Here is a 27,867-nt window from a genome sequence, read left to right on the forward strand (position 1 = left end):
GAGGTGCGAGCTGTCCCACGAAGGATGATGCTGTCGGCGTCGCTGGGCCCAGGATTGGGGCAACAAGCCTTGGCAGATTTCAGGGCCACGTGGTGGGCCTAAAATGGCGTCTTGAGGGGACCAGGAGGGTCCGGGGTGCTTCTCTCAAAGATAGAAGCAAAGGCCAGTCTGGAGCAACCAGACCAGCAGCGTTGGTTGTCGGATGTCGTCACAGGAGGGCACAAGCCAGCGGCTAGTGACCGGACAACGTGTTGAGCAGCGAGCAGAAGGGCCCCACGCAGATCGTGGAGATGCTGGGAGACTGCACTTCGGTGCTGGAGCGGCTCAGGGTCGGGGCTTCTCGGACCCCAGAGCACTCACCAGGGAATTACTTCGATGGTCGTGCTGGTTAAGAAAGCGTGCAGGTTTTGATGATGGCCGGTCCCTCGAGGTCTCGTCGCACCCACAGATCACAGCTGAGCTGATGACGTGGGTAGAGGTCAGAGGGGCCAGGGAAGCCGGTTCTCGTCGAGCTGGGCCGTCTGATTCCTTGAGGAAGGACTTGCAGCAAACCGCAGAGTTCTTAGATGGTACCCGCTGATGCAGGGTGACTACTCCTTAGTCACAAGGGAGAAATCTTGAGAAGAGTCTCGAATGTCCTTTCGTAGAAAGTAGTTCTTGATTCAAAGATGATCTAATTTGGAAGGGTCCCCGCTCCGGCCTTTATTCTAAAGAAAGGGGTGGGTACATGACTAGGTCCTGCCCTAAGGGTGGGACCAGGAAGGGGGGTAGTTACACCCCTCTCCCCTGCCGGACTTTCCCCAGGCCAGGGCTGGCGCCCCTGGAACTGGTTCTGACCGGCAGATGCGTAGTGAGCACCGGGGTGCCACTCCGCAGTCACCTTCTCGCAAAAGCCCTACCTACCCAGAATACACAAACCCTGTCTGGGACGGTGCGAACACTGCCCTTGACAGGAAACCCTTTGTCCAAGCGCTCCTCGCTGGAAGGACTCCCAGCAGCAGGAGGTCAGACTCGTGTCTGTGGTGGCAGCGTCCATTTTGTGGAGCTGAGGCTTTAGTTAACTTTAACCGGGGTTCACAGTTACGTACATGTCGTGTCCCTCTAGAAGGGCGGAATGCTAACCTCGTCGCCAGAATTGGTGAGGGGGTAGCATCTCGATTCGTATGACACCTTACTCGACATGTCTTGATAACGCGACACCGAAGTTACCGATGTGGTACGCGTTATCATGGAACAGCCATTGGGTCTTTGATCCGCAAGCTGCAACCGGGCTCGGCTCGGGCCAGAACCTAGTTCACACGAGCCCACGCACTCTGCCTTCAGGATTGTCAAGGCCTGCCATAGGAGTGACTGATAGGAACTCGGGTGTCCATTGTATGGTTAGATATAGAGCAACTATACCTAAAGCAAAGGGTGATTACACGACTTCGCCCCAGCTGTCATGCAGCCAGTTGTGTCAAATTTAGGAGGCCAGCCAGGGGTGGCATAATACATGCTGCAGCCCCTGGCGGCCCTGGGTGCACCTATGCCCTGAGTTACAGGGTCTGATAAGGTGGCCCAGTACCAATTGGTAAATGCACCTAGGGTACATATCGTAATTTAGAAAGAGAACAGCCAGGCTGTGGGTCTGATTAGCAGGCCCACAGCCAGAGAAAGTCGTAAACCAGTGAAGCAAAAGCAAAAAAATCTGGGTGATCATAGGATTGCAGACCCTACTCTCCTACAACTCTTATTGCATAACTCTACTCAGTCGGATAGACCCGATGCAGGGGCTTCAAATAGCTGGCTGAGTTATATCGGCCTCCCGGCTCTAACAGTTGAAGGGTGGGACAGGATGAATTTCCCGTATTCCAAGGCTGAAATGAGAGAACAACTAAAGCGTATGAAGAATGGTAAGGCGGCAGGCCCCAACTCAGTTCCGGCTGAGGTTTATAAGCTATTATCAGAAGAGATAATTCCAGAGTTTGTCTCTTCTTAATGCCATATAAAAAGAGTGGGAGAAAATTCCAAACTCTTATGTTAATCCTAAAACCTTTAAAGGGCCCGAAAAATCCCAACTCATATCGTCCTATAACTTGATTGAATGTGGATCTAAAAATATACACTGGTATTTTGGCAGAGAGATTAGCTAAGGAGGCAAAACAATTGATTCATCCTGACCAGAAAGGTTTTCTCCCGAAGAGACAGATTCAAGATCTAACACTCGCATTAATAGGAACCATAGATTTAGCGGTCGGAAGATAGATTCCTTTTGCCGTGATCACAATAGACGCCGCAAAAGCGTTTGATTGGGTCTGTTGGTCATATCTGTGGGCCGTTTTAGATATAATGGGATTTAGCTCTAACTTTATCAGTGCAATACAAAAATTATACGAACAACTTGCGGCGAAAATCTTGCTGAACGGAGTATTAACAAGGGGGTTCGAAATTAGGAGGGGGACTTGACAGAGTTTCCCCCTGTCCCCCCTCCTTTTTGATATATACATGGAACCACTTCCACATAAACTAAGGTTAGATAAAAAAATAATTCCCATACACCAACTCCCGACCCATAGTAAAATAGCATTATATGCCGAGGATCTTGTAGTGTACACCTCGGACCCAACACGAAATTGTCAAGAATAGAACAGCTGACTGCCGAGTTTGGATTACTATCAGGATATCTTGTTAATCTAGATAAAACAGAGGTAATGTGTTGGAATACGGATAGATGGGCCGGTAGAGTTTCCTCTGAGATTAAATATTTCTTGATATTAATTGTAGAGAAGATTGACGAGATCCCCCTGGTAAACTTGAAACGCGTTATGAAGGAAATAGATAAGAATCTGGCTAGGTGGAAAAAACTACCACTGTCTACATATGGGAGGGTAAATTTGATTAAAATGTCAGTTTTACCAAAGCTAACCTACCTTTTCAACTGTATATGCCCATCTTAATATACAGAACTTCCTATGGGGCCACTATGCCATCTGATGTTAGGTCGCCCCATTTTTTGACTCCTGCCTGCTTCAAGGATAAGCTCAGGGCAGATTTTTTCATCTCTAAGGTGGAGCGTATTCATGAATCTTTGATTACTCCTCTCCCATCTGCTGATTCCCTACCGGTGGATACTTTTAGCAGTCCTCTTCCCTCTCCCTCAATGCACATCTACTACTGGCTATTGTTTGATGACATCACTTTCTCATCGTGCTTGAACAGTATCAGGTCAGGCTCCCCTCGGGACCCTGTTCCTATGAAAATCCTAAAACTGTTGGACCTCGAACCACGGAGAGTCCTAATGAGACTTCTGAATACATCTCTTACAGAGTCTATGGTGGCACAAGAGTGGAAGCATGCCATGGTCGTTCCCTTGATGAAGAAGACCGGCGCGGACATCACTAACTTAGCCAATTTCAGGCCCATATTCCTGCTGCCTGCATGTTCTAAAATCTTGGAACGACATGTGAACACTCAGCTTAATTTGTTTGTCGAGAACGTGGGATATCTACATCCGTCCCAATCTGGGTTTCGCGCACATTACTCCACTGAATCCGCACTCCTCGGGGTGACGGAGAGGCTTCGGCACGGTATCGATCGCGGGGAGACCTTTGCACTCATCCTTTCGGATTTGAGTGCAGCGTTCGATACCGTGTCTCATTCCATTCTTCTTGACTCTCTCCGCTCCCTTGGTGTTGCTGGATCTGCGCTGGCCTGGATTGCCTCCTTTTTAAGTTAGCGCACCTTTCAGGTGTTTTCGACAGAAGCTGAATCTGCTGTCTATTCCTCGGCATATGGCGTCCCCCAGGGGTCGATTCTCATCCCTCTGCTGTTTAGCATCTATGTCAGACCCCTTGCTACCATTGTGGAGGACGCCGGTTTGACAATCTATTCGTATGCCGATGACACGCAGATTGTGTTCTCTCTTTCCAGCAGTGAGGGCCATGAGGTCTCTGCCTTGAAATTTGGCCTGTCACACGTTGCTGCTTGGATGCATGACCATCTGCTCAAGCTCAACGGTGACAAGACCGAGGTTATTTTGGGCAAGAATAAAGATCTGTGGGGCCCTCGGCATTGGCCCTGTGATATGGGTCCTTTGCTGAATCCAGTCCCCGTAGCCCGCAACCTCGGCTTCCTCATTGACGGCAGGCTCTCTATGAGACAGCAGGTAACAAGGGTCGCTACAATCTGTTTTTCCACCTTAAGATGGTTGCAGAAGATCCTATGGATGCTGCCTCGCTCTACTCAGAGAACTGTCGTCCAGGCTCTTGTGATCTCCCGCATCGACTATGGGAATGTGCTTTATCTTGGGGCCGATAAGGCCACTATAAATAAGCTTCAGGTGGTGCAAAACTCGTCAGCTCGTTTATTATGTAATGTACCCCGGAGATCTTCCGCAGCTCAGGCTCTGCGTGACCTTCATTGGCTTAAGGTCCCGAATCGTGTAAAATTTAAAACCTTATGCCTTCTCTTTAAAATCAGGCAGGGTTCTGCCCCTAAATACCTACAGAACCTGATTCAAGTCTATAAGATGGTCGCACTTTAAGATCTTCCACTAGTGGCGATTTTCTGGTCCCAGAATTAAACTGGCCAAAATGGGTGGCCGCTCGTTTTCTTATCTTGGCCCAAAGATGTGGAATGCTCTTCCGCCGGCCTTGAAAGCCGAGACTGATCTCCTCCCTTTTCGTAAAAAATTGAAGACCCTTCTGTTCAATTAATTCCTCTGCACTGTTTGTTCTGTTTTGGGCCTTTTGCTTGTTTTTCTTTCTTTTATCTATCCCTGGCGCCGGGAAACCCATTGAGGGTAGCTGTGCGCAATATAAGTTTAAATAAATAAATAAAATTACTGTTACACTGAAAGGTATTCCTTGTTCATTTCAAGCCTGTAGTGTAACTACGCTTTGTGGTGGGAGATACATCTAACCACGGATTCCTTACCTATAGAATGTCATCCAGGTACTAGCCTGAATGAATTTTTCACAGCAGTGCTCCTGTGTGCCACAAGGTGGTGTCACGCGGTTCCACATTGGTTTCATTCCATCCCGGAAGTGATGTAGCAGAACTGCATATAAGTGTCACCCTTACGATGTCTTGGTTGACTCTTTCTGTGCCCTCAGATGCAAAACACAAAACAGTTGTCTGCCCTTTATACATTCATGTTCCTACCTCTCCAACTCTACCAACACCACACCCAGCCACCACCTACTTTACCAGACCAATCTGAAGAAGGCGATTTTTCACCACATTCATCCATGTTAGGTGAAAATGATAATGTAGGAGAGGACACACATTCTAGGCACCCATGGGACGTCTATGATATAGAGCCACAGGGGGCTACAGATCCAGACCTTAACCCTGCACACCCATCCCCATCAGATGTTTCAACTTATCAGGACTTAATAGCCAGAGCTGCAGCTTACTAGCAGGTGACCTTACATAAGGACCCTATAGAGGATGACTTCCTCTTTGAGACCCTCACTACTGCTCAGCGAGGTTCTCAATATTTACAAATGCTCAGAGGAGTGCTATGTCATGCTGATGACATTTTTAAAGACCCCGTAAGTCACGTATAATCACAGCAAGGGTTGACTAAGAATGTAAGGCAGCATAATCTGACCCTGTGTGTATATTTATATTAGAGGACAGTTAGACTCAGACTCCTTGGTGGTAGCCAATGCAAGGAAAAGAGCTAACTCCCGAACAAGTGGGGATGCACCTCCTTCAGACAAGTAGTCTAAATTTTGACGCCTCCAGAAAACAGGTTGCAGCCCACTTTGCTAATCATTGGCGAATTGCCTATGCTAAAGCTAACTTCTACCTGTCTCCCCTAGGGCTCACTCAAGTCATAAAATTGGAGGGTCTATGCATTTTAGGCAGCATTTCCATTGCTGACATTGGCAAAGGAGCAACATGGCCCACACAAAACATTCATGTGTGAATGTTCTAGCACGTCAACAATCCAGTATTGGACATGCAGTGCTACATACTCTTTCAAACAATTGTAACCCCCACAAGCTAGCCACCTCTTTGAGAGAGGAACTGCGTTGCTGTCTATGCACAGCATGTGTATCTACAGTCACAAATGCCTTAAACGGATTATATTACTTACCCTGTAAGCATCTGTTCTTGGCACCCACTCTCCTCCCTGGATGCCTGTGTAGGTCTGTTTACTGCTTTGGTTTACCTTTATTCACATTACTAGCATGGACATCACATTACTTATACTTAAACTAACTCCATTCTCCCCCTTCTCTCCCCCCCCCCCCCCCCCCCCCTTGCGGAAAAACAATCTAACAATGAAGTTGATGCCCATGTGCAGTATCACAGAGAGGAGGAGTCATTCAGCCTCGTGACTCGAAAAACCTCTTCGAACAAAAAGAACTTTCAATAATACTGCCCAACACTCGATGGTGGACTTATGCAAAGCATGTGAATCTACAGCACTACATGCCAAGAACAGATGCTTACAGGGTAAGTAATATAGTCCTTCCTGTTGTCTAAGATAATATACTACACACTTTCTGATTCATAAAAGGGTGGGTTTTTACAAAACTGCTGAGTGAGACTGAAAGGAAAGGAGAACAAAAAAAGATAACAAGTAACATTATCCCTCAATTATGCATTCATCCACCGACACCCATGGCATTCATCACCTCCCCAACCCCCCATTGTAAGAAAGGGCCCTCTCTTTTTGCATGGTTGCCCCTACTTTTTGCTTAACTGATGATCTACTTTGACTGAGTGTTCCCTGGGTTCCTGCCAAACAGGTACCCAGGACCTATGCTGTTTCCCTAAAATTGCATTGAAAACAAAAACCAATTGGCGCACTCTGGCCCCAGGGCAGCCCCTTGTAAATGGTACCACAGGTGCCAATGGCACTGTGGCCAGGGAAGGCCTCAAAGGGCTCCAGCAATTATTGTGCCACCCTTAGAGGCCCTGTACCTTTACACACACACACTGCCTTTACAGGCTGCGTATTTTGGTGCAGAACAAAGGGAAGGGTTGACATGGCACACATCCCTGTGTGCCATGCCTACAACCCACTGCCCTGGCATAGATCAGCCACCCCTCTAGCCGGGTGCACCATACCAGTGGTGAGGGTACAGGTTCATGAGCCCTGTACCCCTACTGTGTCTGTTATGTTATGTTAATAACACTTCTATAGCGCGCAGCTGCCCCAGCCAAGGGGCGTCCCGGCGCTTCCGGAAGGGTACCCAGACACAATATAGCAGTACGAGAACGGAAACACACAGATCAAAATCCTAAGAGCGATGAGGGAATAGGTGCGTTTTGATGGCTCTCCTGAATTTCAGCAACTCTTCTATTTCGCGGATGTGGGACGGAAGAGAATTCCGCAATTTTCCAGCCAAAACCCGGAAGGAGCGACCTCCCGACCTACACAGTCTAAACCGTGGGACCACGACCAAGTTTTGGCCCAGGTATCTCAAAGAGCGTGAGGGCACGTAAGGCTTCAGAAGATTATCAAGAATCTGGGGGGAGGCCATCTTGAGGATCTTGAAGGAAAGGCACAGGGTCTTAAAGTGGATCCTCTGTGCCATAGGCAGCCAGTGTAGAGAGCGGATAGTACTCTTTGCAGAGCAGAACTTCGGTAACCCCACCAGGGCTCTGTCTGCAGCATTCTGGATACGTTGCATCCGGGCGATTTCAGCCTGGTTGGCCCCCAACAATAGAGAACTGGCGTAATCAAGCCTTGATAGTATGGATGCTTGTATGACCAGCTGCCTAGTTGAGGCATCAAAGAACCTCAGAATAGGTCTCGGCCCTCGTAAGATGCCAAAACAGGTGGCCGCTACTTTTTTCGTGTGGCCGCAGAAACTGAGGGCAGGATCTAGCCAAACCCCCAAATTCTTTACCTCTGTGACTGGAGTAGGGGTTACACCCAGCTCAGGGGGCCACCACTTATCACCCCAAAGATCCGTTCGCTTGCCCACTATCATGACTTCCGTTTTTTAGCATTAAGCTGGAGACAGTTGGTATTCATCCAGCTAACTACTGCCAGGAGTCCATCCCGAAATCTGGGGGCGGCAAGGTCGGAGTCCCCACTCAAGGCGACCGCCAGCTGCGTGTCGTCAGCAATGTGGTCTAAACCAATTCTTAGACATTGAAAGTGTAGTAATGCCATTTAAGAGTATTTTGTGCTGGGAGTTTGTCATTAAGAACTCCACAGTACCATAATAGCTTTACTGAAACTGGGAAGTGTAATATCAAACTTCTCAGCACATTAAAGCCACACTGATGCCAGTGTGGGATTTAATGAAAAATGCACACAGAGGATATCCTAGAGATGCCCCCTGAAAAACGACCTAACAGTAGTGTCCAGGCTGAGTGGCTGCTCCCTAGCCACCACCAACAGACATGTTTCTAGACCCCTGGGTCGAGAGCCTGCTGCTCTTGGGGGTCTGAAACAATCCACATTATGGGAAGAGGTGCCAAACTTCCTCCCCCATGATATGCAGGGTCCACGAAGGGGAAGCTTCAAGCATTGCCGCCTTTGTGAGCTTCTCCAGGCCTTTTGCTACTACCAGCAACTGGCCCCCACCGGTTCTGACCCCCACTTTAGACGGGAGAATCGCCGGGAAAACCAAGTGAGGAAGGGAGCTGTGCCCACCTTTGCCAACCCCCTAACAGGTGGGGGAGGCGAGGTGTAGCACAAATCTCAGCCACCGCCATCTTGCAAATGGGGGGGACCCAGCCAACCAGAGTGAGGCATATGCCCCCCTCCCACTGGAGGGTGGTATAATGGGGGTGTACCCACCCAAAGTAAGGGACCCATTGGGCCCAACCTTTACTTATCAGTAATGCCCCTAAATCTAGTATTTACGGGCACCTCTGAACCTTGCCTCCTCAGACAAGAACTAACTAAGAAGAAAAGAAGAAGGACCGAAGAAGCCATGCTAAAGCCAAGAAGAGGATGACGTCCACTGACTTGTCCCCAGCCCTACCGGCCTGTCCCCACCTCGAACCTGCAAAAGCAAAATCCAGGTGTGTCCTGCAGCCTCAAGAACCCGAAGGACCTGCCCTGCCTTCCACCCCAAAGAGTTTGTCTCCTGTGTACACCGGATTTGTTCACCAACAGACTCGGACTCCGGCCAAATCCGCGAGTCTGCACCACTCTGTACCAGATGCCCACGGCCCGAGTAAGAGTGCCCCAACACCACAAGGAGGTCTCACCAGTGATCCTGACCTGAGATCTGGTTATCTCTGACCTGCCTCTCCATGACGCCTGTAGTCTCTTTCTGAAGGATCCCCCCAACCACGACCGGAACTGGTAAGAAAGCCCAGCGCCTAAAGACACCCCTGCACCCGAAGTCCCACGGCCGTGGGTGGCCCAACCGACGTTTCCCAGCATCTCCAGGTATCCCAACTTACCTCTCAAACCGGTGGTCACCTACAGAAGATCTTCATCCTCAAGCCTGCCGTCTTTGTTGAAATCAGAGAATCTCCATTGAAATCAACAGGGCACACAACGCCAACACATTCTGCCCCCAGCCACCCCTGTGCCGCTGCAGGTGTACTTTGGGTGTTAACTCGATCACCCTTTGCCCTGAGCCTAACACCAGGAGCTTTGCTCCCACAACCCTGTGGCCTGTTTGTGAGCAGCCACCAACCAGAGGTCCCCTATCCCCAATTGGAAAACATTGGACCTCAGCACTCTGCACCCGGTTGTTCTAGTGCCACTGAGGGTGCTCTGAAAGAGCATCCTCGACCCTGGGGGAACCCTTGTTCTAACCCCAGAATCTCAACCCTAAAGATAGAGTACTTACCTGTTAACCGATGACTTCTTTTCTCTCCATAGGAATACACTGTCTGTTTTCCTTTGAAAATAAATTGTTTTAAGTATGGAGTTGATTTGTATGAAAACCTGAAAAACTGCAACTGTACAACACTGACTTTGTTTACGTTATCGCTAGGAAATGTCCCAGTGGAGTATCTAGGTATATCACACTGAGTAGAAAAAGTAACTTAAAAAGTAATCTAAAAAGTAATTTCGACATTTTGACTCACCTGTATTTCAACTAATTGCATTTGAACTTGCATTCAATTGAAAAACACAGTTTAAGATTTTGCAAAGCATTTATTTCACTCATCTGTGCCAGGCTTAGCTTGGTTCATAACTTACTAATATTTTTTTAGAAACACAATTGGTCTGAGTTCAGTCTTTGGGTGTGTGACATCATTTGCTGATTGAGTCTGTACAACAAATGCTTAACACTCCCCTCTGATAAAGCCGTACTGCTTGCCCACAGCACCACAAATAGAGACTAAGGTTCTATCTACTTTTACCTCTGCCTACCTTTGGGGTTCCACTGAACTCTGTGCACACTATACCTCATTTTGGTATAGTATATACAGAGCCAGCTTCTCCCTACACCCATCACAACCACCCATGCTGGTTTATATGTAAATAAATGAATCCACTCACACAACTCGGTTGTTCCACCCAGACATTTGCATCCATCTGATGGCACCCTTGATATCACCTACATTTCCAAATCAACCTACAGACACATTGATCATCTATGCACCCAACCGTCCATCTACACACTGAACCGTGAAGGCATTCACACCCATTTTTCCTGTTTATTCACCCACACTCCTGCATCCACTGATCATTCACCCTCACACAAATGGATTATTGTGCCTGCCTGTGTCTTCCTGTATGTTTGTGTTCGAGGCATGAGGGCTGCTGAATTCATATCTGTGCATAGATCGCCGCCTAGTGTTGGGTCCGGATGATTGCACATTGTTGTCCTGGAAGAGTCTTCGAAGTATCACGAGATAGGTGGCTCCTCCCCTGGACTACAGTGCGCATGGGCATCCTCTCCATCCTCAGATTGTTTTTTTCCGCCATTGGGTTCGGATGTCTAATCTCAACTCCAGTTACATAACTAGTACTCTTTCTATTCCTAAGGCCAAAAGGCCTTCTTAGCGTCGGTATTGTATCGTTCGGTGCCTGGCCCTTTCGGTTCTTCGATCGGCGTCGAAAGAAGTTTCTCTCAACAACACAGGCCCAGGCTACATCGACGATGGAGCGGACCCCGTTTAAGCAGTGCCCCGTTTGTAATTCAAAATATTCGAACTTAGATGTGCACCCGGTGTGCAATACATGTTTGTCCCCCGACCACAACGAGTCGAAATGTTTCGCCTGCTCAAGGTTCCGCTCAAAGAAGACTATTAAACTTCGACGCGCGGCGAGGCAGTCGGCCCAGCAGTCGGCACCAGCACCTGCGAACATCTTCGATGCCGGGGACGAGGAACTCTTCCAGGATGAGGAAGAGGCGGAAGAGGACATTCCCGAAGAAATTTCGGAACCGGCGTCGGAGCAGGACTCCAATTTCGAGGTGGACGAGCCAGACGAGGAGTTCGTCCCCGACCAAGACGTCGTCTAGGTAGGGGACAACGATGAGGCCCTTGCGGCCGTTGATGACGACTCCGGTGGAGAACCGAGTCCGCCCGCAGTTCCGGGGCCTATCATTAACATTCAGCCCTCTCCGGCTCCGGTCGAGGCATCGGCGAAAGGCCTTAGCCAAGATCCATCCTCTCGGTCTACAGCCCAGCGACATATCCAGGCTAAGACCCTTTCAAAGGAGCCATCGGTCGATTCTGCGAAATCGAAACCGAAACAGACGGAGCCGATATTGAAACCGAAACTACTCAAGATGGTGATCGGTTCGACGTCTACGAACACCTCGAAGGTTGATGACGATCCTTCGACGCCGAAGATACCTGTCGGTGCCAAGACTGGGGCTTCGAAGCAAGGCTCGGCCACCAAGCACGTCGCCTCGAAGGGCTCGGCGTCGACGACCAAACATGGCGAGAAGAGCAAAGGACTTCCGTTGGGTAAAGGTCTCCAGCCACCCCTCTCAGGACTCAAGGCTGGGCTGGCGAAGAGGGTCGAAGCCAGGGCCAAGGACGCACCGAAATTGTCGTCGACGTCCAAGGATGGAGGCGCACCGCGCCGGGAGCTCGATTCGACGCGGTCGAGCGAGCGGCCTACACAGGCGTCGAAGAAACCCGAAACAGCCGTTTCAGGTTCGAAGCATGCGGAATCGACGCCGCTTAAGTTTGGCCTTCCGCCCACGGCCCGTCCAAAGCATCTCGAGGCTTCCAAAATGGCGAAGGTGTCCTCACATGCACAGGTCGTCTATCATGAGCCTTCTTACGACAACCAGACAAAACTGTTTATTGACTCGGAGTCGGGCAGGCTTACCGTCCACAAGCGGAAGATCGCACCTGAACATCCGTTGGAAGGTTACAGGATTCCCCTCAAAAAGAAGATGGTCTCCACCACCTCTCCGGTTCTTGTTGAACCTCTTCAGGAGTATTCGCACCATACTGTTCATTCTCCAACACAGAGTGAGGAGGACTTGAATGTGGACTATAGCCAAATGGCCTTCTCTTACAACACTGACACTGATCAGGATGTCTCAAATCAATGGTCAGGAGCGGGAGATCAAGGTGATGACCCTGATGACCCCCATACCGCTCCAGACTCTCAGTCCTACAATGTGAAACAGTCTCCAACTGAGGACACTGCAGCATTCAATGCATTAATAGAGCGGGCAGCCCTTAACCAGGACGTCGAAATGCATGCTGAGCCAGTGGATGAAGATTTCTTATTTGACACCTTCTCCACATCTGAATGCTCCACCAAGACTCTGCCCATGCTTAAGGGGGTCCTCAAGCATGCCACAGCCATTTTCAAGGAACCAACCAAAGCCAGGGTTATCAATCCCAGGATCGACAAGAAATACAGGCCTGCCCCAGTAGACCCCACCTATATCAAAGGCCAGCTCCCCTTGGACTGCCTCGTGGTGGCTAATGCACGCAAAAGGGCTAACTCTCAATCAACTGGTGATGCTCCCCCTCCGGACAAAGAGTCCAGGATCTTTGAAGCGTCTGGGAAGCGTGTGGCAGCGCAAGCCGCTAACATTTGGAGAATAGCCAATACACAGGCCCTGTTGGCTAGGTACGACAGGGCGCACTACGACACCCTAGAACAATTAATGCAGCACATGCCTGATATGTACAGAGAGGCAGCGGAAATGGTTATACAGGAGGATAAACTGATCTCCAATGCGTCAATCAAATGCGCACTGGACGCAGCAGACACTGCAGCGAGGGCAGTAAATACTAGCGTGATGCTGCGACGGCATGCATGGCTACACATCTCAGGCTTTAAATCAGAGGTCCAAACTACTCTTCTCAATCAGCCGGTTAATCCGGACTTCCTGTTTGGACCGGAAGTTGACACAACACTTGAGAAAATGAAAAAAGACACAGACAGCGAAATCCATGGGGGCTCTCCAGTCACAGCAGTTTCGGGGCAGTTCCTTAAGTCGCTCCGGTAACAGGGGAGCAACAAGAGGACAGGCTCTACAGCATTCCCAGTACGCCAAGGGCAACACGCAATCTGCCTACACAAAAAACACCAGAGGTGGATACCGTGGAAATAACGCCAAAGGGAGAGGCCGCGGCAATAACAACGCCAGGTCCTCCACTCCCAACAAACAGTGACTTCTTGTCACTGCCCCCCGACCATCTAACACCTGTCGGGGGAAGACTCCAGCAGTTCCTGCCACTCTGGGCAAACATCACAACAGACAGGTGGGTGAGACAACTTATCCGGTACGGCTATTGTCTAGAACTAACCTCCACCCCCCCAACATACCCCCAAGAAACCGTCCTATGTCCGCAGAGCACTCGCTCTTATTGCAGCAAGAAGTACTCTCCATGCTGCAAAAAGGAGCCATAGAACTCGTGCCTGTCGAAGAAAGGGGTGCAGGGGTGTACTCCCTGTACTTCTTGATTCCAAAAAAGGACGGGTCCCTGCGGCCCATTCTAGACCTCAGACCCCTCAACCAATACATCCTTTCGGAGCACTTTCACATGCTAACCTTACAACTAGTCCTGCAGCTGCTCCATCAGGGCGACTTCCTATCCACCCTGGACCTCAAGGATGCGTATTTCCACATTCCCATTCACCCAAGTCACAAAAAGTATCTCAGGTTCACAATCGACAGTCAGCATTACCAATTCAAGGTTCTGTCGTTCGGGGTCACTACTGCTCCCAGGGTTTTCACCAAGTGCTTAGCGACTGTGGCAGCGCACCTTCGCAGGCAAGGTGTTCACGTGTATCCCTACCTGGACGACTGGCTCGTGCAGGCCAAATCTGCCATGCAGTGCGGCTGCGACATGTCGCAGACCATTCACCTCCTTCACAGTCTGGGGTTCTCTCTCAACTACGCAAAGTCTCACCTACAGCCAGCCCATATGCAACAGTACCTGGGGGCAACACTAAACACCCAGTCGGCCACGGCGCAGCCGAACCCGGCCAGGGTCAACAGCATGCAAACGCTCATTCGGAGGTTCCAACCTCAGCGGTCCCTCCCAGCGCAGGTTTTCATGCAACTGATCGGCATGATGGCATCCTGCATATTCATAGTCCCGCACGCGAGGCTGCACATGCGTCCCCTTCAAGAATGCTTAGCCCCTCAGTGGAACCAGGCTCATGGCCATCTAAAAGACCTAGTGTTGGTGACCGGTCGTGCTTACAACTCTCTGCATTGGTGGAACCCACAAAACCTTTGCAGGGGACGACCGTTCCAAGAGCCTGTCCCACAGATGGTGCTAACGACGGACGCATCTCTCCAGGGTTGGGGAGCGCATGTCCTCCACTACACAGTGCAGGGGCTATGGACAGCACAACAGCAGAGGATGCATATCAATGTGTTGGAACTGATGGCGATCTTCATGGCACTAAAGGCATTCAAGTTGCACTTGTGCAACAAGGTCGTGTTAGTCCGGACGGACAACATGACCGCCATGTATTACATCCAGAAGCAGGGGGGCACGCACTCCCCGCAGCTGTCTCACTTAGCCCAGAGCATGTGGAAGTGGGCCATTCAGAGGAACATCTTCCTCATGGCGGAGCATCTCCCGACAACCAAATGGCGGACCTGCTCAGCAGGCACAGTCATCAGATGCACGAGTGGGAGATCCACCCGTCCGTTCTCCATCCGTACTTCCAACAGTGGAGTCATCCAGACATCGACCTCTTCGCCACAAGCGAGAACGCAAAATGCCCAAACTTTGCCGCCAGGTTCCCACACCCACAGTCTCAGGGCAATGCGATATGGATGAACTGGTCAGGCAGATTTGCGTACGCTTTTCCGCCAGCCCCCCCCCTCATACCTCTGGTGGCACACAAACTGTGACAGCACTCCATGACACTCATCCTGGTTGCTCCAACGTGGGCACGACAAGCCTGGTACACCATGTTCCTGGAACTTTCAGTGGTGCCTCACCAGCGGCTGCGCCTCACTCCCAGCCTCCTCACTCAGAGCCATGGCGACATTCAGCACCCAGATCCCCAACAGTTGAACCTTGCGATTTGGCTCCTGAGGTCTTAGAGTTTGGGTACCTGAACTTGCCTCCTGAGTGCATGAACATCATCAAGGAGGCGAGACGACCGACTACCAGGGCCTGCTATGCAGCCAAATGGAAGCGGTTTGTTATTTACTGCTCCAACAATAACATTAATCCGTTGGACGCATCTACGCAAAATATCATATGTTACTTATTGCATCTGTACCAATGCAACCTAGCATACAGTTCCATCAGAATCCATTTGGCGGCCATAGCCGCTTACCTTCAAAACAGGCAGCACCTTTCCGTTTTCAAGGTGCCTGCCATTAAAGCCTTTTTGGAAGGAGTTAAGAGAGTAATCCCTCCCAGACACCTCCCTTCACCAGTCTGGAACCTAAATATCGTTCTCACAAGACTCATGGGGCCACCTTTTGAGCCACTCCATTCCTGTGAAATACAATTTCTTACATGGAAGGTGGCCTTCCTAATAGCTATTACATCGCTGCGGAGGGTCAGTGAGCTGCAAGCCCTCACAATTCAAGAACCCTACCTGCAAATTCATGCAAATAGGGTGGTGCTTCGCACCAACCCTAAATTCGTGCCAAAGGTGGTTTCGCAGTTCCACCTTAACCAAAACATAGAACTGCCAGTTTTCTTTCCTAACCCTGACTCAGTGGCAGACAGAGCGCTGCACACCTTAGATGTCAAAAGGGCTCTCCTGTATTACATCGACAGGACAAAAGACTTTCGAAAAACAAAGCAGCTGTTCGTTGCCTTCTCTCCACAACATAAAGGCAACCCCATCTCCAAGTCAGGTATAGCCAGGTGGATTGTTAAATGCATCCAGATCTGTTATCAAAAGGCTAAGCGCACATTAACAGTTCCCCCTAGAGCGCATTCCACACGCAAGTTAGGGGCTTCCATGGCTTTCCTGGGTAACATTCCTCTAGAGGATATATGTAGAGCAGCCACATGGACCACCATACATACATTTACAAAACACTACTGCGTAGATGTACACTCCAAACAGCAAGCTGCTGTAGGACAGGCTGTTCTCAGAACTCTCTTTCAGACTGCTGCAGCTGGCACGGGCACCCGCCGGTAAGGAGGTAACTGCTATTTATTCTATGCACAGATATGAATTCAGCAGCCCTCATGCCTCGAACGGAATATGCTACTTACCAGTATGCATCTGTTCTTGGTATGAAGGGCTGCTGGCATTCATATCGTCCACCATCCTCCCCGGTGCCTGTCGCAGCTGTAGCTCTCAGAATCATTTTCAGGCATGGTCATCACTTTCAGTATTACACTCCATCTCTCCCACAATGGCAAAAAACAATCTGAGGATGGAGAGGATGCCCATGCGCACTGTAGTCCAGGGGAGGAGCCACCTATCTCGTGATACTTCGAAGACTCTTCCAGGACAACAATGTGCAATCATCCGGACCCAACACTAGGCGGCGATCTATGCACAGATATGAATGTCAGCAGCCCTTCATGCCAAGAACAGATGCATACTGGTAAGTAGCATATTCCTTTACTTATGCCTATGTCTGAGAGGATTTAATGTGTGTTGGTTTGTATGTGCCTGGGTGCCTCTATGCTCTGTCCCTATATGTGCCAGTAAAGCATAAAACAGAAGCTAAAAATTGGCTTTTCAATAAATTTTTGTTATGAACGCAAGTTTTCTTTTATATTGTAGGAACAAGCTCGCTTGAAGATAAGAATTCAGTAAATGGGCCTTCGCAAATGATCAATGTGAAAACCATGTATCGAAATTCCTGTTTCAGCGAAGATCAAATGTCCAAACCAATAAAAGCATTTACAGCTGATTTTGTTCGACAGCTTTTAATAGGTCTCCCAACCCAGGCCCTTGGACTTACCTTGTGCAGTTATATTAGCGCTCTGGGTGTGGACATTATTGCTCAAGTCGAGGCCAAAGATTTTGGAGCAGAAAGCAAGGTTTCTATTGATGACTTGTGCAAGAAGTCTGTGGAACACAACATCCAAATCTGCAAGTTTTCACAGCTTGTCATGAACAGGGCTACAGTTCTAGCTAGTTCATATGATACAGCCTGGAAAAAACATGACTTGGTGCGTAGACTGGAAACAAACATTGCTTCTTGTAAGACCAGCCTTCAAAGAATCCAGTTGCATATTGCAGTATTCCAGGTAAGAGCTTGTAAATTAACTTGCATTGTCACTTTCCTTAATATAGACCCTATAAGTTACCTATTTTTTTGTGCGCAAGTACAAGGTATTTAGGAGTGCTTATAAAACAAACTATTACACATGCCTCCACAGGTTTGCATTCCATGTTTTTATTGTCACTGCCACGCAATCACATTCTCATTATAATATGACATGAAATAACATTGTGCAGAACCCTGTATTTATTCTGTATTTGATTTAAAAATGCTAGAAGGTTACAAGTTTAGAATGTGGACTTCTCTTCCAGGAAGTGTTCATTAATAGTCATTATAACTGGATGCACGGGATCCAGATCACTTCAAATATACTTGAACACTTGCACAGCGTTTGTTTAAAAAGCCAATGTGGGAAAATAAGAAATAAATATGGGATCTTTTACAGGCTTTAATAGTCAAATTTGAATTATTCTTAAAAACAAAACAAAAACTTGCTTTAAGGAATAAGTCACCACTTTTGTAAAGAAAACTTGTTCATGACCCTTTTTAATTGGAAAATTAAAGAAAGTAGCGACAATGCTGGTCATCTTTAGAGGCTGAAGAACTGACTGCACCTTTAATGAAGCCCATTAGTATAGCATATCACACCACGCTGTAGCTCTTGTAGATAGGTCAGTTCTGTTTTTCCGGCTCCTTGTGAAGGGATCCGGGCCCTGAGCTATATCTTTTTAAGACAACTTTGACCAAAAAATCGTCAATAATGTTCATCTTTCATCATCACTCGATTTGTAGGCCGGTTTAGTCCATTTCCAGGAGGACATGTATTTTCTTTGTCCACAAAATGCTCTCATAGTTTATGGGGTGCCTTCCTTTGGAAAAAAGAAATCTGCTTTTTAGCCACATAACCTTTGTTTCATGGAAGCCTGCCCAACTCTCACCAACCTGAAGTGCAAGCTCTACCTGACCTTTTCTCAAAGGACAAAGAGACAGAAATAACAGGAGACAACTTGGGGGCTCTCTCTGTCTCTGTTGGCTCAAACATCTGATCTGAAAGAGACACGTTAGTGATAGATTCCTTACCTTAGAATATCCCCAGGCGTCAGACTGGATCCGGAAAATTTTGCGTAGCAGTACCCTTGCGCGTCGGTAGGCGTCGTCTGCGGCTCGCGTCCGTCGTCGGCGTCGTGGGCGCCGTGATGTCGTCGGAGTATATAGACGCCGCCTCCGCGTGCTGACGTCAGTTCTTCTTTTTTCCGCGCCAGCCAGCGCAGATCTGGAAAAAGCAGTTCCCTGGTCATTTTTTGACTAACTTTTTGGATCTTTTTGATCTCTTTCGAAGTCTTCACGACTCCGACGGTGCCGTTAGGGATGCCCGGCTTCAAGCACTGCGGCGGTTGCGAGCGACTCATGTCGGTTACGGATCCGCACCGACTGTGCCTGACGTGTTTGGGCGTCGACCATGACGACGAGGCCTGCTCCGACTGTCGGGCCCTCTCGAGGAAGGCCAGGCGGGAGCGGTCCCGCAGGCGACTCGAGATCCGCCAGTCGGCCCCGCGCCGAGTGAGGTCCCGGTCCCGGTCCCACGGGAGGTCGAGGGACAGGTCGCGGGGGCGGAGCCGTCACAGCTCCGGGAGTCGGCGCCACTCCTCCGGGTCCAAGTCGTCAGGTAAGAAGCATAAGAAGTCGAAGAGACGTCATCGCTCTTCCGACTCCCCCCGACGCTCGCGCGATGCGGCCGGGGGTTCGGGTGACACCGCCCACGCGGCTCCTCAGGAGTCGCGGGCGCCGCGTTCGGCTCCATACCCCCCGGTCCCTGGGCTGAACGCGACGCCGGGGGAGATAGAGCGCTTCCTCATGGCCATGAGGTCCCTTTCTTCCCCGACGGGTTCCGCGGCGCCTTCGGGCCCAGTGAACCCGTCTGGGGGCCCTAGTGGGTCGGGTTCAACCCCGACGCCGTCGGGTGCTTCGGCCTCGACGCCGCCGACGTCTTCGACGCCGGCGCCGCAGGGCTCTGCGATCCCGACGCCGCCGCTGCCCTCGGGCTCGGCGCCGCAGGGTTCGGCGGTCCCGGCGTCGTCGGTGCCTTCGGGTCCGATGCCGCAGGGCGCCGTTCGGCCCTCGTCGGGCGATGGAGCGTCCCCGGTGGACCTTACGACCCCCCCGGGGTCGGTCCGTGTGGTGTCCCCGCCGGCGTCGGTCCCGGCCGAGGCCGTCCCCAATTCCTCCTCTGTATGGGTTCCGGCGTCGGGACGGGGCCTGTCGGCGCCGATCTCGACGCCGGTCGGGGATTTCCATCCCTATGACCCATCCTCATTCACTTACGACCCTGAGTCTCAGGAGATGGGGGAAGTGGAGGATTGGGAGGGGTCTGAGGACCCTCTGACAAGGGAATGTCAGTCTAACATGGACTGGACAGGAGACCTTGGGGAGGCCAGTGGCCTGGACACCTCTCCAGACACTGGATTCGTCTCTCCTCCTTCCGTGGCTTCGGAGGAGGGCGCTACATATGGTGTGGTGTTGATGAGGGCTGCTAAGGCCTTGGGCCTTGAGCTCCCCGTCGCGGCCGTGAGGACTAATCTCCTCACTGAGGTCCTTAAGCCGCAGTCATGCTCCATGGAGCCAATGCTGCCGTTTAATGAGGCCTTGTCGGACGTTCTGTTGGGCACTTGGTCCAGGCCCGCTACAGGTTCGCCTGTAGATAGGAACGTGGCCAGACGCCACCGCCCGGCTCCGGGCGACCCATGTTTCCTGTCCACCCACCCCACCCCCGAGAGTCTGGTCATCCAGGCCTCTAACTCCCAGACCGCCTTCCCGTCAGCACCCCCTGATCGGGAATCCAAGAGGTACGAGGCCTTTGGCAAAAAGGTCTTCTCGTCCCTTAGCTGTGGACTGCGGTCTTCCAACACCGCATGCCTCTTGGGCCGTTACACCCATTCTATATGGGAAACGGTGGCGGAATTGCTGCCAGAGTGCCCGTTGGAGGTACGGGCCAAACTCGGCCAAGCCCTTGTGGAGGGTCGGGACGCAGCGAAATATTCGATCAGGTGCGGACTGGACACCACTGACTCGCTGGGCAGAGCGATGGCTACGACGGTGGCGATTCGACGCCACGCCTGGCTTAGGTCCGCCAACTTCTCGGCTGATGTCCAGAATACTCTCATGGACATGCCGTTCGATGGCCGTCGCCTCTTTGGCGACAAGGCAGACCACGCGCTCGAGCGCTTTAAGGACTCCAGGGCTACGGCCAAGTCCTTGGGCCTCTCGGCCCCGCGCCAGCAAGTGGCTGCTTTTCGCTCCTTTCGTGGCCACGGAAGGGGCGTCCCCACACGTGCCGCCAGCCACTCGCCGCAAACTGTCGTCCAGCGCGGCGGCGGCCGTGGAAACCGCCGTGGAGGCGGTAGGGGAGGCAAGCGGAGCCAGTCCACACCTGCCCCCGCAGCATCCGCCTCTAAACCCTCCTAGTCCGTGCTTTCCGGCCCAGGTGACGCCAGTGGGAGGCAGGGTTCGCCATCACCACTCTCACTGGCGCACAGTCACTTCGGACAGGTGGGTGCTGCAGATCGTCCGAAGGGGCTACTCCCTCCCCTTCGAGACGACCCCTCCAGCCATGCCACCGCAACACCACCGCGTGTCGGGGGATCACTTGCGGCTCCTGCGGGAGGAAGTTTCGGCCCTCTTGGCCAAGGGGGCCATCGAGCGCGTTCCTGGGCCAGAAGTAGGACGTGGTTGCTACTCCCACTACTTTCTGGTACCCAAGAAGGGCAAAGGGGGCCTACGCCCTATCTTGGACCTGAGGAACGTCAACGGCTTCCTCCGGAAGGAGCGGTTCAAAATGCTGACACTGGCTCAGGTCTTGGCTGCCCTAGACCCAGGAGACTGGATGGTAGCGTTGGACTTGCAGGATGCGTATTTCCACATCCCCGTCCTGCCGGCCCACCGGCGTTACCTGCGGTTCACGGTAGGCCTCGAGCACTTTCAGTTTACCGTGCTCCCCTTCGGCCTTACCAGCGCCCCACGGGTGTTCACGAAGGTGATGGCGGTGGTCGCAGCTCACCTGCGCAGGTTAGGGATTTCAGTCTTCCCCTACCTAGACGACTGGTTGTTGAAGGCGGGCTCGCCCCAGGCAGTCGTCAACCACCTCCAGACTACGGCGGATCTCCTGCACAGGCTGGGATTTTCCATCAATGTGCCGAAGTCGCACCTGTGCCCCTCTCAGAAGCTCCTTTTCATCGGAGCGGTTCTCGACTCAGCGCAGTTTCGGGTTTACCCGCCCGAACAGCGAGTCCGGGATATACAGGCCCTGATCCCGGTCTTCGGGCCGTTATCCCGGGTTTCGGTCAGGTTGACGCTGAGGCTTCTGGGACTGATGGCCTCCTGCATCCTTCTGGTGCATCACGCACGGTGGCGGATGCGGGCTCTGCAGTGGGACCTGAAGTTTCAGTGGGCCCAGCACCGGGGCAACCTTTCCGACCACGTCCTGATCTCGGAGGGCACTGCGAGACAGCTGCAGTGGTGGCTCACGGACCGCGATTGGGTCAACGGCAGATCCCTCTCCCTTCCCCAACCGGAGCACGTAGTTGTGACGGACGCGTCCCTCCAGGGCTGGGGTGGCCACTTGGGAGAGGCGGAGATCAGAGGACTCTGGTCTCCGGCGGAGTCCCGGCTCCATATCAATCTGTTGGAGCTGCGGGCGATTCGTCTGGCACTGAAAGCATTCCTCCCGTCTGTCCGAGGGAGTGCAGTGCAGGTGTTCACGGACAACACCACCGCCATGTGGTACTGCAACAAACAGGGCGGTGTGGGGTCGTGGACCCTCTGCCAGGAGGCTCTGCGCCTCTGGCAATGGCTGGAACATCAGGGCGTGACTCTGGTGGTTCAACACCTGGCAGGTTCTCTGAACGCCAGGGCGGACGAACTCAGCCGTCGGTGCTCGATGGATCACGAATGGCGTCTGCACTCGGACGTGGCGCAAGGCCTCTTTCTGCGTTGGGGAGAGCCTTGGTTAGATCTATTCGCCACCGAAGAGAACGCGCAATGTCATCATTTCTGCGCGTTGGAATTTCCAAGGCGGCACTCGCTCGGAGACGCTTTTCGTCGCGAGTGGAGCTGCGGTCTGTTGTACGCCTTTCCGCCTATACCTCTTCTGCCCAGAGTGCTGAAGAAGATCAAGCGCGACCGGGCACAAGTCATCCTTGTGGCTCCGGACTGGGCACGAAGGTACTGGTATCCCGAGCTACTCAGTATGTCAGTCGATCCCCCGGTTCGTCTGCCTCTTCAGGAGGACCTTCTGTCGCAGCAGCAGGGGACGGTCCTCCACCCGAACCTGTCCAGTCTCCACCTCCATGCATGGAGATTGAGCGGCGGCAGTTGAGGCCATTTGACTTGCCTCCTGAAGTTTGCAACATCATTCTGGCAGCCAGGCGTCCCTCCACAAAAACGGTATACGCCTGCAGGTGGAACAGATTTGTGGCATGGTGCACAGCAAAGGCTGTGGATCCTCTCAATGCCCCTCTCTCTGAGATTCTTCTCTTCCTTCTTTCTCTCGCCCAGCAGGGCTCTGCTCTGGGCACTGTCAAGGGCTATCTTTCGGCTCTTTCAGCCTTTCTGAGGCTGCCTGACCAACCCTCTTTGTTCAAGTCCCCTATCGTGAATCGATTCCTGAAGGGCATCACTCATACTTTTCCTCCTGTTCCCTTCGTGATGCCTCAGTGGGACTTGAACCTGGTTCTGACATTTCTGATGTGCGCTCCCTTTGAGCCTCTTCACAACTGTCCACTTCGCCTTCTTTCTTTAAAGACTGCCTTCCTGGTAGCCATCACCTCTGCCAGGAGAGTGAGTGAGCTCCAGGCCCTCTCTTGTAAGCCTCCTTTCCTTTCAGTCCATCCGGACAAGGTTGTTTTGAGGACTAGGCCCTCCTTCTTGCCTAAGGTGGTCACGGCCTTCCACATGGGGCAGTCCATCACATTGCCCACCTTCTTTCCGCCTCCGCACCCCTCGAGAGAGGAGGAGCGGCTCCACCGTCTGGACCCAAAACGTGCGCTCTCATTCTATCTGGATCGCACACGCCAGTTCCGGGTGGATGATCAACTCTTTGTTGGGTACGCGGGCGCTAAGAAAGGGAAAGCGGTGCACAAGAGGACCATTTCTAGATGGATTATCATGTGCATCCAGGCGTGTTACTCCTTGGCAAAGAAGGAACCACCTGTTGGGCTGCGGGCTCATTCCACTCGAGCCACGGCCACTACAACTGCCTTGGGCCGAGGTGTGCCCCTGCAGGACATTTGCCAGGCTGCTACGTGGGCTTCGTTGCACACGTTTGCGAGGCACTACTGCCTGGACAGTCAAGTCCGGAGAGATGGCTACTTCGGCCGTTCCGTTCTCCAGGACTTTCTGGTGTGAATATTGGTTCGCAGACCCACCACCACGGGGATGGTATTGCTGGGGTATCTATTCTAAGGTAAGGAATCTATCACTAACGTGTCTCTTTCAGATGCACAAGTTACTACTTGTGTAACGATATATCTGTAAGAGACATTAGTTAGTGATAGATTCCTTACCGACCCACCCATCCTCCCCGTTCTGCGAACCGATATCTAGGGTTAAGGTCATCCCCTTTCAGGGCCCTAGTTTCTTGGCACCAGTGTCGGTTTTTGTCATGGCTCTGCGCTTCTGGCGCGGAAAAGCTGTGGCTAAGAACTGACGTCAGCACGCGGAGGCGGCGTCTATATACTCCGACGACGTCATCACGGCGCCCACGACGCCGACGACGGACGCGGAGCCGCAGACGACGCCTACCGACGCGCAAGGGTACTGCTACGCAAAATTTTCCGGATCCAGTCTGACGCCTGGGGATATTCTAAGGTAAGGAATCTATCACTAACTAATGTCTCTTACAGATATATCGTTACACAAGTAGTAACTTGTGCATTACTCCCATAGAGGAAGATCGAAGAAGAGGTCACATCCTCTTGTGTTGCGTCATTTCGATTCAGCGGCAAAGAGATTGCTGACTGGTACATTGGCAGCCTGCTCACTAGTGAAGTACCATTTGACTTGTAAGAAATCTAGGAGGTCAATGTTTAAAGACAACTAGATGTTGAAATCTAGCTAAACACTGAAACATCATACTGTTTGCATCCACTTCATCTGTCTTCCTCTTCGAATAAGAAATTGAGGTCTAGATACCTCCTGACAAGTCTGATTTGGAATATACATCGGCTTGCTCTCTATTCAGAGACATCATACCTCCAGTAGAACTTTTTTCACATACAACTTCACAAAGGATATCCCATCATTCTTAGCATTATGTAACCACCTTCTGCTGTTCATCACTCATGACTCCTGTGGTTCGGAACCCTGAGTAGAGCAGCAGTGACAAATTGGAGAAAATAACACAGAAAATAGAAAAATTAAGCAAACCTTTACAGTAGAGAGAAAATTTCCTTAGTTGAACATGGTGGAGTGTCCCTATCGATTACAATAGTCTAAACTATTTGTAACAGATGCTTCCCTAACAGGGCAGGAAGTGCAAATAGATCACCTTCAAGCCCAGAAACATAGTCGCAGAAAGATTCAACTTGTCACAAATGTTTTATGCATTTCAGAGCTATTCACCTATTTCTCTGATCATTCCTTTAAATCCTGCCACAGTTAATTGAGCAACAAGTCAGAAGATCCAGAGTACTATCTTGAGGAATAGATTATTTTACCCCCTGGGTATTACTAGAAACAAAAGAGCAGTGTGCTTTCCATAAAACTGCTCATGGAAGTTTCTGCATGTATTTCTGACAGTAAACATGATAAAATAATTATTTATCAAGCTGGCATATTCCAAGTCCAGAATGATTTTCTTACTTTGAGTAGCTACTACAATAGTGGCTCACCATTCATCACCTGTTAGGACTACCACACTTGGTTCCCTGAGTGCCAGGGCGGAACAAACTCCGCTGTCGATTTCTAGCAGATCATGAATGCCGTCTCCATCCAGAAGTGGTGTACGGTCTCTTCCAGAATTGGGGAGAGGCTTGATTAGATCTGTTCACCTCTGCTGAGAACAAGTGATGTCAGCAATTTTGCGTGCTGGAGTTTCCAAGGCCGCACTCACTCAGTGACACTTTTTTCCTTGAGTGGAGCTCATGCTTACTGTATCCCTTTCCGCCCATACCACTTCTGCTCAAGAGTTTTGAAGAAGATCAAGAACAACCGGGCAGAGTCATTCTAGTGGCCCTGGAATGGGCATGGAGAGCCTTGTATCCGGAGCTTTTCCAACTAAGTATCGATCCTCCGATCTGGCTGCCCCTTCGGGTGGATCATCTGTCACAGTAGCAGGGGAGGGTCCTCCACCTGAACCTGTCAAATCTACTCCGTCTTATGTAGAGATTGGGCAGCAGCAGTTGACAGCATTCGATTTTCCTCCTGAAATCAATGATGCCATTTTGGCAGCCAGGCGTCCCTCTACCAAGACTGTGCACACCTACCGGTGGCAGAAATGTAAAAGATATTGCACAGAACGGCCTATTGATCCTCTTACTGCTTCTTTCTCTTAATTTTGACCCTTTACCAGAAGCGCTCTGCTCTGGGCACTTTTACAGAATACCTTTCTGCCTTGTCTGCCTTCTTGAGGCTGCCAGTTCAACCCGCTTTATTTAAATCCCTTATTGTAAACCGATTTCTGAAGGGCTGCTACATATGTACCCTCCTGCTCCATTTGTAATGCTTCAGTGGGACCTTAATTTGGTTCTCACTTTCCTGATGTGCACTCCGTTCGAACCCCCTCTACACAAGTGCCCCCTCAGGTTGCTTTCCATCAAAGGAGTGGCAATAACTTCTGCCAGGAGGGTGAGCGAATTGCAGACATTGTCATCCAAGCCTCCTTACCTGACCATCTTCCTCGATAAGTTGGTGCTTCGCACTAGGGCCTCTTTCTTACCGAAAGTGGTAGCACCATTCCACATGGGGCAATCAGTCACCTTGCCCACTTTCTATGCTCCTCCCCACCCCTCTAAAGAAGAGGAACAACTCCACTGTCTGGACCCAAAAAGTGTTGTCATTCTACTCTGACCGCTTTAAAGAGTTCCGGGTGGGCAACCAAATCTTCGTTGAGTATGTTGGATAAAATTAAGGTTGTGCGGTGCAAAAGAGGAGTATTTCGCAATGGGTTGTCCTCTGGATCAAAATTTGTTATGCTCTGGCCAAGAAACAGCCTCCTGAAGACTTCATAGCTCATTCCACCAGAGCTAAGGCTGCGACCAAAGCATTGCAGCATGGTGTTCCATTTGTTGACATTTGTCAGGCAGCAACATGGGCATCACTGCACATGTTCATTAAGCACTACTGCCTGGACTTTCAAGTCAAGTTTTAGCCGCTCTGTCCTGAGGGACTTCCTCATCTAAACTTGTCTGCAATTCCTCCTCCCGGCATGGTTTTCCTGGGTTATCTATCCTAAGGTAAGGAATCTGCATTCAGCATTTCGGGCTTGGCACAAGCCCTTCTTCAGGGGTCACTGAAAATATTAATACAAAGAATCGCCATTACCTCATGTATATTCAAAAGCATTTATAATATCATTTTGATTAAATGACAACAGGTTGAAAGAACCCAACCCTCTTTATTTCCCTGTGCTCATGAACTTAAACAACCAACATTTTACTTAAAGTGCCACCCAGAAAAACGCTCTCCTCTACCCCCCTAAATGAAAATATAAGAAGGGATAGGTGAAGTCAAAAGGTGGCTTAGAGAACACCTTTTTATTATATTTTCATTTAGGGGGGTAGAGGAGAGCGTTTTTCTGGGTGGCACTGAAGAAGGGCTTGTGCCAAGCCTGAAATGCTTTGGGTATCAATAAACTGCTGCTTTGAACGCATCGTGCGTTTGGATCGTGTTTGGGATAGAGGCTTGGATGGGCACATCTTTAACATGTGAAGTTTCCGAACAGCAGAATTTGAGTGCTTGTGGATTTTAAAGGCAAACTTTCAACTGGACTTAAAAATTGGTTTAACATATGGAATACACTCGGTTTATGGTGACAAAGTTAATTTCTAGGTAGTTGGTATATCCACTTACTGCTGTGCGGCTGGGTGTGGAACGAATCCTCGCTCCCCACATTATGAATCATATCGATATGTCACTAGGGTAAGGTATGACCCAGTAACGCACGCACTTTCATGTTGATGATGAAAAATGATTGAGTAAACAAGAGGAACTAGGTGTGCACTTCACCACTCTGATGATTACACCGGGATGTGTGCCATGTCAAGACTCTGTTTAGTTCTGCACTGAAACACTCAGCCTGCAAAGGTAGTGTGTGGGTGTCAGGGTACAGGGCCCCTAAGGGTGGCACAATAAGTGCTGCAGC

The 27,867-nt window shown here is 50.7% G+C and overlaps 1 protein-coding gene across 1 annotated transcript in view; it reads left to right on the top strand.

Annotated features, from left to right (window-relative positions):
* SMG1 (SMG1 nonsense mediated mRNA decay associated PI3K related kinase) overlaps positions 1–27,867 on the top strand; it is a 1,828,328-nt gene that overhangs the window by 1,442,089 nt on the left and 358,372 nt on the right. The window contains exon 54 of the mRNA XM_086940872.1: positions 17,069–17,538. Coding sequence (XP_086796998.1) covers positions 17,069–17,538 — 470 coding nt within the window. The remainder of the gene's footprint in view (positions 1–17,068; positions 17,539–27,867) is intronic.

The sequence above is a fragment of the Lissotriton vulgaris genome, chromosome 10 (genome assembly GCF_964263255.1).
Source record: "Lissotriton vulgaris chromosome 10, aLisVul1.2, whole genome shotgun sequence".
Taxonomy (NCBI): domain Eukaryota; kingdom Metazoa; phylum Chordata; class Amphibia; order Caudata; family Salamandridae; genus Lissotriton; species Lissotriton vulgaris.